The 15,484-nt window shown below is 40.7% G+C and overlaps 1 protein-coding gene across 1 annotated transcript in view; it reads left to right on the forward strand.

Moving 5' to 3' along the window:
- TMEM132D (transmembrane protein 132D) overlaps positions 1-15,484 on the forward strand; it is a gene marked incomplete at both ends in the record, with an annotated part of 253,454 nt that overhangs the window by 209,945 nt on the left and 28,025 nt on the right. Inside the window, one exon of the mRNA XM_084272110.1 lies at positions 1,206-1,349. Within this exon, the coding sequence (XP_084128236.1) occupies positions 1,206-1,349 (144 nt within the window). The remainder of the gene's footprint in view (positions 1-1,205; positions 1,350-15,484) is intronic.

Below are 15,484 nucleotides of genomic sequence, written 5' to 3' on the forward strand. Positions count from 1 at the left end.
TCTGCAGTTCTCCTGGATGCTCAATAGTCCTTGTTCAGGCAAGCTGTCCCCATCTGAAGCTCTGTAGGGTCTATAGGAGAGTGGCAAAAGCATCTAAATAACCTGCATGCAGTAACTTTGCTGCAAAGCCCAGATAAGAAAAGAAAAAAACCTGGAAACTTAATTGCAAAACTGTCTGAGATCCCAGTTGCCTGAATACTGTGTTCTCTACTGAGTAAAAATGTGACCTCAAGACAGAAGGGTCTTGCAGGACATGCAGGTATTCTCACCTTTGGATGAATTATAATTTCAAAATATCTGAAGGGCTTTTGTGCTGAGGGAGGGAGAGGATTTTCTTCCTAAGTTCTCTGTTTTGTGAAATCCTATTTCACCCTCCCCTAAAGTTCATGGTGAGGATGGGGAAACTTTAGCAAAGCAGCTATCAAAAGAACAGGAGTGGGATTTTTCTTTCTTTAAATATTACTTTGACTCTGAATAAAGTGTATCTGTTTCTTTAAGTAATAGGAAAAGGTCTTTTTGATCTTTATCCTTCAGATGAGAGGAATCTCAGCTTCTCCTCTTTAGCCCAAGAGGCAGTAGGGGGAGTCATCATCTTCTTGTAACTTGTATTCGGTCTCCTACTTTGTTGTCTTCCACAAGTGAAATCAGGTCAGTCTCAGAGCTCATAGCATGAGCTATTAAGATAATGGGAAGCTAGCACTTGGGGGCTTTGGAAGCCTTCATTTCACAGGAGCCAGCTGAAATCAAGAGCCTCTTGTTCTATGGGATAGCCCATGATTTGCAGACACGCTGCTGAAAAGCTCAGAGACCTTTCCAGGAATGAGCAGTAGCTGCAATGAGGAGCAGAGTAATTCAGGCACCAATTTCTGCTCTCTGCATATCTTGGCACAAGTCAGTGATATCTGCTGTCCAAAGTTGATGTGACACCCAGGTAACTGGTTGGTCTTGTGTTCTTCATATAATCAGAACTTAGTGCTTTTAAATTAGAAGTGATAAATCAAACAGAAGGATTGCAGTTTGCAGTGACCATCACAACGATGTGACACTGGTCACAGCAGAGCTCTGCTGCTTTAGAGCCCTGGTCCTTTGTAGCATCCTTCCTTTTTGGGAGGGAGTGGTTGGGAGGGAATGAGTTGAATATAGCTGGTACTAATGGAGCAATAGCAACATTGATTAACTAAGTGTGCTTTTTTTTGATCTCTTAGGAAGCAGAGATCCTGAACACTGCTATTCTCACTGGGAAAACAGTGGCTGTCCCTGTCAAAGTGGTCTCTGTGGAAGATGATGGGACTGTGACCGATATTCTCGAATCTGTGGAGTGCAGATCATCAGATGAAGATGTCATTAAGGTAGGATCGTAGTGCTCTGCACAAAGGCAGAGGCCCTGGAAGCACAGTGCTGTTCTAATGTAACAAGTACTTTCACCTTCCTGCTTTATTGCTGGGAGACAAAGGTTTCTTATCACTGCTTTTTGTATATTGGCTCAGTAGAGGAATAAACCAAACAGAAAATCACACATTTTCCATTCTGCATCTCAAATGCTTGGAATTGTCTGTCACTTCCCACTTTTGAGGTATTTTCAGAGTTCATTCCACCTTTACCTTTTACTTTTCAGCTCTATGGGCTGTGCAGGAAAGTTGTCAGCTGATTCTGTAGAGGAGGAAGTAACTCCTCTGAAGTTGTTTTGCCACTTTGGAACGGGGCCTCTATGATTCAGTGTTCACGTGTCATCTTGGTTCTGACCCAGTAGTTACTGCAAACAACATTAGCTTTAAATTTGGAATTTTCTTTGGTGGTAATTGCTACCAGGATGCCTCACAGGAAACATGTTGCCTGCCAACCACAGACTGAGAGATACTGGATAACACATTTGACCAATGGATTTACTCTGTATAACAGCTCTAGAACCTAAACTTCCTTGAAAGATAAATGGCAGGCAATAATATACTGCTACACTTAGTTTTGGCTCACAGTGTGTACTTTGCTAGCCAGTGGGGAGGAGAGAGCTTGCAGGAATGCATTTAAGTGCCTTTTTATTACTGAAATCTTAGGGTGAAGAAAATTGCTGCTACTTGAAGGCTTTCAGCTTGTACCAATATTACTACTAAAAGCTTGTAATATACTCAGTTTGGTTAATAGCTAACAGACATTAATGGTAGTGGAAGGACATGGTCAGTGGTGATGATTGTGGAAGATATGGTGGAAAGTATTCCAGCATGGTGTCAGAAATGTTTGCTTGTCTACAGCAGCACTTATCTTTTCACTAACTTATCTCTGTCTGTCACTTGAGAAGAGGAACTGAGAGACATGGCAACAAATAAAAGTTAAAATTGAATTTTTTTTAGCATAACCAGCGTGTCACCAAATGATTACAAATACTGCAGGCCACCCCTCCAGCTGCTGGAAATCACTGTTATCCCATTAACTTTTGTGAACTGCACCATATTGAGGACTCGGCCTTTGTGCAATTTGCCTTAGCCTAAAGCTGACTGGAATGCTAAGCCTTCTCCTCCTTACATTCATTTTAATTGGGATTCAAAGAGCAGAGGGTAGTGTTTTGCTCCAAAGCAAGGCTCCCTGGGCCCCTGAGCCAAAACAGACTCTTCCTAGTGGACATGACTTGCCTTTATAGGCAAAGATGAGTGGAGGTGCCTGGTTGTTACAGCCATATGGGAAACTGTTGGGAGTGTGGGACTTCCTTATGGCCTTTCTTACCTGGAACAGGTAGTGCCCAGGGAGGGGGGTGAGTCACCATCCCTGGATGTGTGTAAAAAAAGGGTAGATGAGGCACTTATGGATATTCTTTAGTATAGGATAGAAACGGTTGGACTTGATGATCTTAAAGGTCTTTTCCAACCTGGTGATTCTGTGACTTACCTACAAGTTCAGTAAGTTGATGTTTCAGAGGGAGTGACAACTCAGAGTGGGGTAACTGAGGAATAGAGCTGGTTGTAGATTTAAATTATCTTTCTTGAAATATCTCTTAAAAGATTTTATTTGGTCCAAGATTTAAAAATTTGCGATTTTTGCACTAATTTCACTTGGTTTAAATCATCTCTTCATGCTAATTTCTTATATGCAAGATGATCCCAAGCAATTTTGAAGTCCTTTCATTTCCCTTTTAGAATCTGCTCAGGGTTTCTATTTATCTGAATAGCCACCATGCTGATATTTTCTGATTAAATGTGTCTTTCTGGCTGTCTTAATAGAGACTTTTTTTTTTTTCCTTCTATGAAACCCTTTTGAAGCTGGTAAATCTGCCAAATACAGCAAACTGTTGGACTGAATCTAGGTTTCAAAACAGGAAGAAATTATTTGGGGTCCTTGTGTTGTAGAAGTTAATGGTCTAAGTCTAACTCACTCATTAACTACCTTCTGAGTTTTTTCAGAGAACTGGAAAAAAGAATTTCAAAGCAAATACATCATTTGGAAGATACTTTTTTAAATAGATTTGTTATCTGAAGTTTTACTTTAGAATGATTTGACAAGTTCATTGTGTAATGGTTTTGCCTGATATAGATCTGCAGCAGTCTGTAGTACACAACACAACCCAGCAAAGATGTTAAAGTGGTAGTACTGCTTAAGTGTATATATGTTATTAATTTTAAGTGGATGAATATGTTATAAAGGCTGGTGTGCTTAATATTATTCTTATAGATACCATTTCCCAGTGATGCTAATGATAAGCCCTGTGTCAAACCAGGAAATCACTGGTCAGAGATCAAGGCATTCTGGGCTTGTGCAAAGGCCTCAGAGTTCACTCCTCTGCAGTAAGGAGGCAGGTTTCAACAGCATCAAAATGAGTCGCCACCTTCAAGTGAGCTCTTAATTGCAACTGTGACTCTGAGTTTCCAGTTTCCCTGCTCTGTTTCAGACCAAGTCTTATACACAGACATCCTCTCTAATGAAGATAAAGATACATAATTACTGGGCAGCCTTCAGCATGCAACAGTAATTAGAGTTTCTGTTCTTTGGGCATTAGAGTAGTAAATATAAAATGGAAGAAAAAGTCTGCTCTAAATGCCCATTGAAATCTGAAGATTAAGATCACTTTCCTTTGTGGCTTTACCTTTGCTGCTTTTCAATGCACCTGTCAGGCAGCATCTAACAGATCGATTATGTCTTTGTGGCTTAGCTTTTATTCCTATTTTTTTGGTGTTGATTAATGATGAGTTTAAGCTCAATTTCCTTGCAGAATGAGGATACCTCATTCTTCTTTTGGTTTCAGGGCCCACATTTATTATTTGCTTCTTTCACCTGGGACTTCAAAGTACTTTAAAGAGTTGGACCAAATTCTGCACTGACTTGTTTGCAGCTGAAATGCATCTACTTGAATTTGGTCAAATAAGTCAGGACAAAATTTAGTCCATCCAAACAATATTGTTATTGACAAGTGATTCTCTGAAATTATTTGGTCCACCGTGATAGAATAAACACACCAAAAAATGAAGGCATGTTATATGCTGTTTCCCCAAGGAAGAATCTGAGACACAGAAAAGATAAGGTGAGAAATTCAAAGTGATGTAAAGATCTTCTGACCATTTAGATGATAAAGCTTCTGCTGACCTCATGGAAAGGCAAGGTTGGTGAGCAGACTTTTTTTTCTTGAGTTGAGTTGTTAATATGGAAGAAATTCTCAAGGTCTTTTAAATCAAGAATGAGGAGAGGACTGTAAACAACTTTTCATTTTGAAAAGACATTTCCATTTCAAAATGGCTATTTTTTTCAAGGCTCGACAAGCCTAAAAGTCTCCAAAGCTCTGGGTTTTCAATTTGATGAGTTAATTGAAAATCTGCATGTTGGTTGCCCTGAAATGAAAACACCTTTAGATTAATTTTCTTTGATCAGTTAACTAAAAACTCCAATGTATTCCCAGCTATGTCCAGAAGCCACTTGCCAGGAGCCACACAGTGAATGATGCCAACACTGGGAACAGGAGACAGTTTCTCTAGCCCTTTTTTTATATTATGCTGTGTGTTTTGCAGAGGACTCTATTCCAAATTCTCTGTGTTATCCAAAATGATGAGCTTTTCTAACAAAATACTTTTAGCTTATTTCCTTCTAGAGCATCTTGTTCCTTCCTTAGGTCTTGGACAAGGATGCAAAAGGGAGGGAGGGCAGGCAGGGAGTCTTATCAAGTGGTTGTAGCAATACAAAGCCAGACAGCTCCAGCCACAGCTATGTGTTAGGGAGTTACTGCTGATCAGGCAAGAGGTTGGTAGCTGCTTTGGTCTGTTTGCTTGTGACTGGATTAGAAGGGGTAGGAAGGCACTTGGCAATTTGTAAAATATCACTATAATAAATCTTTCAATAACATCTAGTGTGGTTTTACAGGTGGCAAAAAAATCTTCTTTTTAATCAAGTGACAGACTTTACAAAAGCTGAAGTGTCAGAGCATTTAAAATAGCCTGAAGCAGCCAGTGTTTGAAAACATTAAACTTTCAACAGCTGTTTCTCTTCTTCCTTACACTGGTGCACTTCAGGAGAAAGTTGAATTCTTCTAAAGTCAGTGGAGTGACAGAGTAAAAAATCAAAGGGAGAAGACGAGTGAGCCTGGATTTTATGTGCTCCTTAGTTTAGCATTGGCAGTTCCAGTGCTGCAGATTTCCCAACCTTATTGCTAGTGACAGGTCGTTTGATGGCTTTTTACAACACATACTTGTTGATGATGCTGGTTTTCAGCTCCAGCTTTCAACTGGAAAACATTCACAGCTGCAGGTCAAAGGCACAGACACCCGAAGTGGAGGCACTGCAAAGACACACAGACATGTTAAAACAAGAGAGTGTGAAGAATCCCAGCTTCCCTGGGATCTCTTGAGCTTTAGGGAAGCTAAAGGGTGATTTTAGATGCATGTTATGGCATGATTAAGTCTAACAGCTCACTGGGTCAAAAAGGGGAAGACAAGTATTCACCTTTTCCTGGGGCTTGCTTTGGTGAATTGGTAGAAGGAGAAAGACAGAAGGCAGAGAAAGCATCCTGCAGTGGGGGCAAAGCAAAGTGAGAGAAGGGGAAGCATGAGAAAGAGCAAGCCCCTGTTTTAGGAGAAGTCATCTATTAAACTAGCTAACTAGAATGGATAGTATCACATTCAGGTGAGGCTGTTGCATGGGTTTGGTCACTTGGTGTTCAGAGAACCCAAATATAAGGACAAAGCAGATGCAATCAGCAGAGTTTGCCAAATGATGTCAAAGTAAATACTTTCCCATCAGCAAATGGGATTTTGTCTAGATTAAACACTTGCATAGAATATGGTTGTGTAGGGCTGAATTTTATACTGGGAAAATAAATCTCTGCCTTGAGGTCTCAGCAAAGATCAAGTTTGTGCCGTGGTTTTCCACAATATAATGTGCTTTCTCTCACCATCTGAACTGCCTGTTTCCATCCCAGATAATTTTGATCTGTCTTGAAACAAACATTTGATTTGTCAGCAAATAGATGTTTTTATTTTCTGTGATGTCTAAACATTTCATTTTGATAGAAAATGATGAAATCCTCTCCTGTCATTTCAACTCAGTTTCAGTATTCCTGACATCAGAATCCTTCTGAACTTTTCACCCTAGGATGAAGCAAATGTGAAAAAGAAAATACTTTTTCTGATCTGCTTTAGGAGACAGGCCAAACTCAGAAAAATGGGCTATCAAAAATAAAAGTTGTAATAATAACTGTTGAGTTCAGTCCATGTGCTGTTGATGTTGGCTCTAAAGGGAGCAAGAACAGCTTTAATCTCTCTCTGGTATGAAGAGCAGGCATGGCAAAGGTGAGTTCTGAATGTAGAACTGATATAACAGTGCCACATCTCCCAGGAATCATCTGAAACTCACCTAGGGCTGTTGAAGTTACTGGATTTGTCTCTTTCATATTCTGCCAATTCATCATTCTGATATGCATCTTGAGAAGTAACAAGGTTTGTGTGGAGTTGTTTGCCTTTTTGTAATCATCCGTAGTGAAAAATCCCAGTGTGACTGCTGCAGTTGCTACTGACTACAGTTTCTTTATACTTATGAAAAGCTTCTAAGGTACAAAACTTTTCAGTAATGGAAAAATCCAAATAATTCCTGAATTGAGACTTCCTCAGAATTCTACAGAAGACACCCAGAAATCTGTCTCTTCGTGTTTAGTGGGAAAGAACATGTCTCTTGTTGAGCCAGGGATGACAATGGTATTTCTGTTCCTTTATTAGGAAGAATATGTCTATATCCATAAAAAGGATGAAGCAAAATCTAACGAATATCCAAACAGTGCTGCCCAAGGGGATCTGAGTGAGCAGATTTAATCATTTACTGAAGCCAAAAGGGGCCAATGAAAGTCCCTAATGTGTTAAATGATTGCTAAGGAGCAATTCTGTGGCTGTTTAAAACTAACCAACATGGATCTGCCACCACTGTCTCTCTGGCTGAGTGAAAATTAGTAATATTTGGGGTCTTTTTTGGTGGTGAATGAGCTGTCTGCCTGCTCAGGTCTCTGGCTGAGTTCATTTCAGGTGCTCACAATGCCTGAGACAGCACCGGGAAGGAAGTGACATTGAAGTGGGAATCAGTAGCTGGGGGTGAGAGGTGGTCAGGAGTGCTTCTTCCTCTTGTGTGTTCATTTAAATGAGATGTGAAATTATGGCTTTTCTCAGGCATTCCCATGCTGTCACATCATTAGCCTGGTAACACCCATGTAAAAGGCTTACCCTGGAGCTGTGCCTCTGAATCCCACCAGTGAAGATGCTCAGGAACTTATGGGAGGAAGATCTTCTAAGTGCCTCATCTGTTTCTGAGTTTAAGATTTGTAGAGTGAAAGATACCTGTGTAGGAATATCAAAATCACTTTCTCTTTCAATGGGGATTAGGGATTTTACTGGTTTTTAGCTGCTTTCAAAACCCAGATCACTTGTTTACTGAATCCCAGTACTGAGAAGTGCTCCATCATCTCAAGGAGAAGAGATTGGGTAATCTCTAGAAAAAATGTGCTGAGGAGGGAAGGAGCAGACAGGCTGAATACAAAAGGAAATGAGTTGTCTGTGTTATTGCACTGGGCAAAGCCAGAGGTGCATTACTGAAGCACATGATGTTACACTGACATAACAGAAAACTAAATTGGGCTCAGATCATCCAATAGCACCTGTCTCCAAAACAGGAACTTTGCATTAATCATGTTGTGATTCTTTCTTTTAAAAAAATTCCCTTTAACTTGTGTTCTTCATTTCCAGTGACTGTCTGCTGCTTTCTTTTAGATGTGGTATTTATAGCTCTCTGTGCCTTCTCTAAGCCATCCTCCAGATCATGACCCTAAACTCCGTGTTGCTGTGTTACCATGCAGTAAAAAGTTACAACTTGCCATTTAAATTAGTGTCTTCTCAGCCCAATTTAGGATTTTTCTGCACACATCAGATACAGCATTAGCCACTGAATGACTTGGCTTTTGCTTATCATTTGCAGAACTGCCCAGATGTTGTATTAGCTATGGAAGGGATGAGCTTTATTAAAGGAAAAATAGATGTGATGAGGTGTTTTCAGCCAATATAATTTTGCTTAGGTCCCACGACTGTGTCAGTGCTATATTGATTTATAATAGCTGAAGATGAGGCTGGTGGTCTGGAGTTAGCAGAGAAACTGCTGGTCAGCTCTGGAATATCCTGAATATTATCTGTGGGGTACTTGGAAGGCTCCTAGAGTTCTCAGAAGCAATTGGGAGAACAAGGGGTTTATTTAGGACATCTATATGTGATGGTAAAAAAAGCCTCCAGATGTTAGGAAGGCTGAGGAGGCAAAAGGACATAATGAGCCTGGGCTCATAATCATGTCCAGTTCTCTTTTCTTCACTGGCAATGAAGAAAGGTTAGTGGCTAAACCTGGCTTGGGATTTTAGCATTGCAGGTTCTAAGAAGAGCTCAGTCTGCATACAGCATGTGGTACTTGATTTTCATTTCTTTTCCCTCTGCCTTTGTGAAATTGGATAACAGTTGGATAAGCCATTGGATGGGTTTTCAGATGCTGCATGGAAATGTGCTGGTTATAGTGTGGGCTCTGGCATATGCCTTCAGCTGTGACATCAGTGTGCTATTGTGATCTTTGGCATGTCATTTAGTTGATCTGCCCCAGCATAGACACATACAAAAGATGTATAATGGTTCTGAATTACCTTGACAGATAAAAAGCATTAATACTAAATCCTTGGAAAATGCTTTGAGATCTTTACATAAAATGTACTATCTAAGCATCAGCATTATGGTTGTTAATAATATACATAACACTAAGTAGCACAGAGCACAGATTCTTTGGGAAGCACTCCTGTTAAATTTAACTTAATCACAGCACGTAAAAATTACCATAGTGATAAAATATTAATGGCTGAGTAAGGATTTAGAAATATTTCCAGATTCCTTATGTAACAGAGGCTGTGCAGGTGTGCTGACTGAAGACTTCTGCCCTTTTATCCACCGTCTGGACCATTAGGCATGACTTTCTAGGACCTTGGTGAGGCAAGTATGTAACCCTCTGCCTGAAGCTTAAAGGGCAAGGACTTTGTACCTCAAGCTATGGGCTATATGAGTTAACTTAAGCAAGGTAAGCTTCAGACCTTTGTGGCTGATCCACTGAAGTAGGGTACTTTTCAAATAATTTTTCTGTTCTGTTTTAGAGAGATAATCATGCTCACTATTTACCAGGCCAAGGATTAATTAATAAGGAGAGAAGAAATGCAGACACAAATCTAGAGGGTGAACAGTTCCCTTAGTACCGTGGAAAGCAACACTTGAGTTTTGGAGCACAGTCCACAGCACTTCTAAATTCAGAGAGGAACTTTGCAGATCAGTGTCCTGCTACAGCTGTAGTGGTGAAACATCTATCTCCCTGAAGTAGGTTTTCTTGTCTTTTTTCCATTCTATAAATGTGCAAGAAAATGAATTCAAAGACAAACATATGGGAGACGATGTGTCCCCCTTTGGATAGACTTCTCTGTCCAGTGCTTAACTCTGTTAGCTGCTGTTGTCACTAACAGCTAGTGACATGCAGCCCACCCATCGCCTTAACTCAGCCCCATCTCTTGCTCCTCCTGCAGCTCTTCTGTAGGGACTTCCCCAGCTGTTCCAAGCTGTTGCTGCTGCTTTTGCTATTGTTCTGTGCCTGCTGTCTCTTAAATATTCTTCTCTATGTTTCTGCCCTTACTCACCCTTTGGGCCTAGTTTTTAGCCTTTTAGCCATTCCAAGCCTTTTCTGAAAGGTTTGAGACAATAAAACAGCTAGTGGTGCCCTGATGTCTCATAAGCACCATTGGCTGCATGTCCAGATCCTGCAGTTCTTTAAGAGTTTCAGAATTGCTCAACTTCCACTTAGGGAGCTAGGTAAGGTTGGGTAGAGCAAATGTATCCTATGAAAGACTGGTTCATCCTTTTCCAGCTTTTTTTTTTGTGTGGTATAACTAAAAATAAAAATTTAAAAAAAAGGATAAAAATAAAAATAAATTGCTGTCCTTAAGTAGCTCAGAATGAGTATGTTTTGAGGCAGGTTGTTTTTGCAGCTTTTCATTCTGTTGAGTGCAGGGTAGTCCTGGCTTGTGCTCCAAGCTCCTCCCTGGTTTTCCAGGGACTTTATTTAGTTGTTCTCTTTGCAATTACTTAGAAAGTTGCTGTAGTCCTTCTGAAGGATTTCCCAAAGCATAAGGAGGTAAACAAGTAAGGCACACCTGAAAAGTGCTTTGGGATGTCAGAATGCAAGGAGTTATCTGAGTGCAGTTTATCATAAATAATAAGCTCTACTAGTGGCTGTGCTTTACACTTGTGAGAGGATCTGGCCTGTTGCCTTTTCTAATACCATGGGATGGATGTTGTGTGTGTTTGTAGGAGACACTTCGTGCTCTTATTTTCCCCACAGCAGCTACCCCCAGAAATGCTGCACAACTTTCCCCTTTCAGCCTTATTTTGCAGCATCGCTGTGTTTAACTGCTTATTGGATGATAAGCCTGATTTCTGAAACAATTTAGGCATTCAAATCCAATTAATTTAATTGGGAATTAGAAACCTAAGCACCTAAAAAACCTAGCCTTAATGGCTCTTGAATTTTAGTTAAAAATATAACCGTGTATTTAGAGCAGGTGAGTATTATAGAAAGCTGATTTTTTTTCTCCTGACTTATATAATCTCTTCTGTATAATGACTATTTAAAATAACCTGATTATTTGTGAGCAGGTAATTATTTTGCAACTGTAAAGGGGTTTTGTTTGAATAAATTTAGAGCATCTCCTTTAGACTTTGGGATTTGAGTGCCTTCAGCAATTTCTTTCAGCGTTTGTGAGCATGTGAAAAGCTGTTTTAGCTGTTTGAGGTTTTGTGCAGTCCTGGAGCTGATACTGGAATGAAACCTATGAACATGACGTTCCATTACATGCTCCATTTCATTCCACTGCAGCCAGAGAGGGAGAAGTGAAACTTCAGTAATGAACCAAAGTATCGTTTGCCCCGGTGCCTCTGCATCTAAAGGCACAACAGTTGTGTACTGAACATCCTAAGCATTGCCTGTGAGCATTAGATTAATTGCATTTGACTGTCACTAACAGAGAAAATCAGAGCCAGTTTCACATATACACATACAATTTCAGCTAATGATTGGGTTCTCATTTCTGCCACTGAAAATCCAAGGTTAGCCCAGTGCAGTTAATGGGATTGCTCTGCACTTTATTTGATGAGGAGGAGAGAAAATCTATTCCTTATTGGGAATTTTTTGGTGTGTCTAAGCACAGCTCTCACCATCACTCCATGGTTTAGTTTGGCACCAACTTAATACTGAAAGCAAAGATCAGCCAGAGCCAATTTTAGCTGTTTCAGTGCCGTAGCTGTAAGTCAGCCCATGTTTCCTTAAGAGTTCTTCACACGTTTTGATGATGCTGAGCTGAGCTTCAAGCTTGTAACAAATCTTGAAAGCAACTGTTTCCCTAGGGCTGAGAATTTCATCACAAGGATTTCACACAGGCCTGCAGAAGGGATAAGAAACAGCCCCTCTGGCAATACAGTTGTATGTACTATACTAATTTTTGAAGACACCTTGACAAGGAGCTTTCCAAATTCTGCCCTTTGTTCCCAGGTTAAACAATGTGTGTGTCTAATCTCATCTCCTGTTCTCTCTCCTCTAAGTAGATTCAGATGGACTGTATTCGTTGATATTCATTTCTTTGGAGCTCAGACTGCTAGGAAAGCTGTCCATAGGTATGAGTAGCCTTATCCTGCACCTTTTAGCATCCAGATCTGACAGTTATCGTCTGGTCTCCAGCAGGGCTAATTACTGATAAGAGTTTTCTTCATGGGCTGGTTGGTTGGTTTGTTGCTGTTGAAGCTCTGAGAAAAACAAGCTCATAAAATGAGACGTTAAATGTGCTCAACACAGAAAAGCTGTAGAAAAGATAAATCAGGAATTACTTGGGAAAAGGAATCAAGATGATCCCAGAAGCCTGGTCAGGCCCCACCTGGAATATTGTGTCTAGTTCTGGGCTCCCTGGTATAAAAGGGACAGGGATCTCCTGGAGAGAGTCCAGTGCAGGGCTATGAAGATGATTAAAGGAGTGGAGCATCTCCCCTATGGGGATAGGCTGAAAGAACTGGGGCTGTTCAGCCTGGAGAAAAGAAGGTTAAGAGGGGATCTTATTAATGTTTATAGATACCTGAAATGTGGGACACGGGGGAAAATGCCAGCCCGTTCTCAGTGTCTGTGGGGACAGGACAAGGGGCGATGGCCTCAAGTTGGAGCACAGGGAGTTCTGCACCAATATGTGGAAGAACTTTTTCACAGTGAGGGTGTGGGAGCCCTGGGACAGGCTGCCCAGGGGGTGTGGAGTCTCCTTCTCTGGAGAGATTCCAGGCACATCTGGATGCTGACCTGTGTGACCTGTCCTAGGGACCCTGCTTTGGCAGGGGGGTTGGACCTGATAATCTCTGGAGATCCCTTCCAACCCCTACAATGCTGTGATTCTGTGAACAAAGAAATAATCTCTTACTGTGCTGGTAGAGGGTAGATCCACAGTGGATCTCTTGATCTCTTTACCATTCATTAGCAAGAGAGGAGCTGTCTGCTTTACACACTGTGAAGGGTGAAATGATCAGCTGTTTACAAACTTCTAGTTTAGACAATTATGTTTAATCATATGCTTTAGCCAGAGGTTGCTATAATATGTCAGGACGATGTCAATCCTTCAGGGCCATAAGCTGCCCATTGTTTTACAGTGGGTATCCCCAGATGTGGTAATAATTAGCTGTGTCTGATCTGTCATTTACTGTGTTTTTGTTCAGTGACAGGATCCAAAGAAACTTGCTTGTAAGGCTGAGGTTTTCAATGTGATTTAAGGTCGCTGAGGTTGCCCAGTCTAATGGGAATTGAGCACACACTGGAAAATGTAATTCAAGTGCTCAGTTTAAGTGCATGATCAAGGTGAAATCAGAACATGGCAGTAAGCAGGTGATGTCCCCCTACCCAAAAGGAGAAAAACTCTCATCCACCAGCCAGCTGCACTAAGTATAGAAAATTCTGCTGAATCCTTAGACTCTGTGCTCAGCTCTTGTTTTATTTTCCTTTTGCAAATGCTTCAGATGCAAACCCCTCTGTTCAGACCCACCTGGTATCTGCAGTGCACAGGAATTGAGAGGCACATTTATGCCTTCTGGAACCTCGTCCCTTTGCAGACTTGTTTTCTGCTAGCAGGTTTCATGGGTGCTTCAGGGCTGCCCTATGTTTTAATGAGTTTTAATGAGCTAAATCATAATGAGACCATCACTCAGGCAGGCTTTCTGGAGTTTGATATGTTTTCTATCCCTGGGAACATCCTCTACTTGGCTCTTTTGTCAGAAGCTGACACTGCAGTGACCAGTCCAGTTGTCTGCAAGTGGAAAAGCCTCGTGTTTTCTTTCCCCTTTACAGCATGGCAGGAATGCAGGTCAGCCAGAGCAAGGGGAAGCAAGACCAATCTGAGCATTTCTCTGAGGATACTCCTTGCTCTTCAAAGAAGGAAATAAGGAAAAAAACCTGATGAAAATAATCCATTTCTGCCTGCACTGGCATCGTTGTAAAACAGAGGCAAACTACTGAGAGTGGTTTTGTTACAAAGATATAAACCGATATAAAATGAATGTCAGCTTCCTAGGGAATGGGGCACCACCAGGAGCTCCCACTGTCTAATTGTCTGTTCCACTAACACTTATCTAGCCTGCCTGGGGCTCTTTGGTGGTTACATCAAGTCTTTCATTTGTTAGAGCCATATTTTTCCCTCTCACATGAAATGTAGCCTGAACTACAGAAAAGAACAGTTTCTAATTAAACTCCTGCCTACATCCATTCTGCAGCTTCTAAAGTCTTTGGGATGGGGATATAAAAGAATGTAATGATCCCAATATGTAAATATAGATATACAACTTTATTTGGAGGGATGGAGGTTAGAGGGCAGATATCATGAAATCAAACATAACACTTCGTGGTAGAAATTGAGTCAGTGCCTTAGTTATCATAGATTTTCATAAAAATAAAGTAACAATGCACATTTGTGTTTTGGTTCATAAATGTGAAATGACAGCCTATGAGTTAACCACTAAAATGACATTATAGACCCCAAAAAAGAATAATAGAGCAAAATTGGGAAAGCAGAAGAGTGAGTTGTAATGGAATTGGGCATTGGCATAGATATAAATCATGAAAGGGAGATTGATTTAATGAAAAATATGAAAGTCAGAAACTCAAAGGTGTTAAAAAGATCATCTGTTCATCTGGTAAAGAATCCCTGAGGCTAGGCAACTTTTAGCTGAAAGAGACAGATTTGCTTAAAGTAGATGAACTTTAAATTTTGATGAGAAATAAGGTGTTTCTGTAGTAGGAGCAGTCTATTAAAAATTTGTGCAAAAGAGGAAGAAGCTTACATTGATACATTGGAAATTTATCTTTGCTCATGCATTTTTTTTCTGAAGACTTAGAAGTAGATATGGGAGTGAGAAATTGTAATCCCAAGAGCCTAAATAGCAACATTTACGTGCTAGCCAGCTATAAGGGTTTAGAAGAAAGTACTTGGTGAAATGAGTTGGCCAGGCTACTTCTGTGGATGGTGTTTTTGTACATAAGAAGCAGGTAGGACAGACACAGATGCCCATGTGTGTGATGTCTCCAAGTGTCTGCTAATGTGGCAAGGTTTATTTTAGCTTGTGAACGCCTTTCAGGATTGACACATACCCATCTATAAGTGCAAAGAAACTAGAATCTCCCTTGTTTGCACATGTCTGAGGGAAGAAGGCTCAAAGATCCAGATGAAACTGTGCTAAGATCTCCTCTCAAAATCTGAGGGTGATAGAACAACTCTTTTTTAGAACTGCTTTATGCAGGAAAACATGGCAGCCAGCAAGTCTGAAGTGTGGCTTGGTCCCCAGCAGCCCTGTGGGCGTGAATAACTGAGACTTTGTAGCAATCATGGTCCTGTTGTAAATCTCACATTTTTCATTTTCCTTCTCCCTCTGTTGTGTGGACTCCTGAGTTT

Source organism: Gallinula chloropus (assembly GCF_964237585.1).
Source record: "Gallinula chloropus genome assembly, chromosome: 17".
Classification (NCBI taxonomy): Eukaryota; Metazoa; Chordata; class Aves; order Gruiformes; family Rallidae; genus Gallinula; species Gallinula chloropus.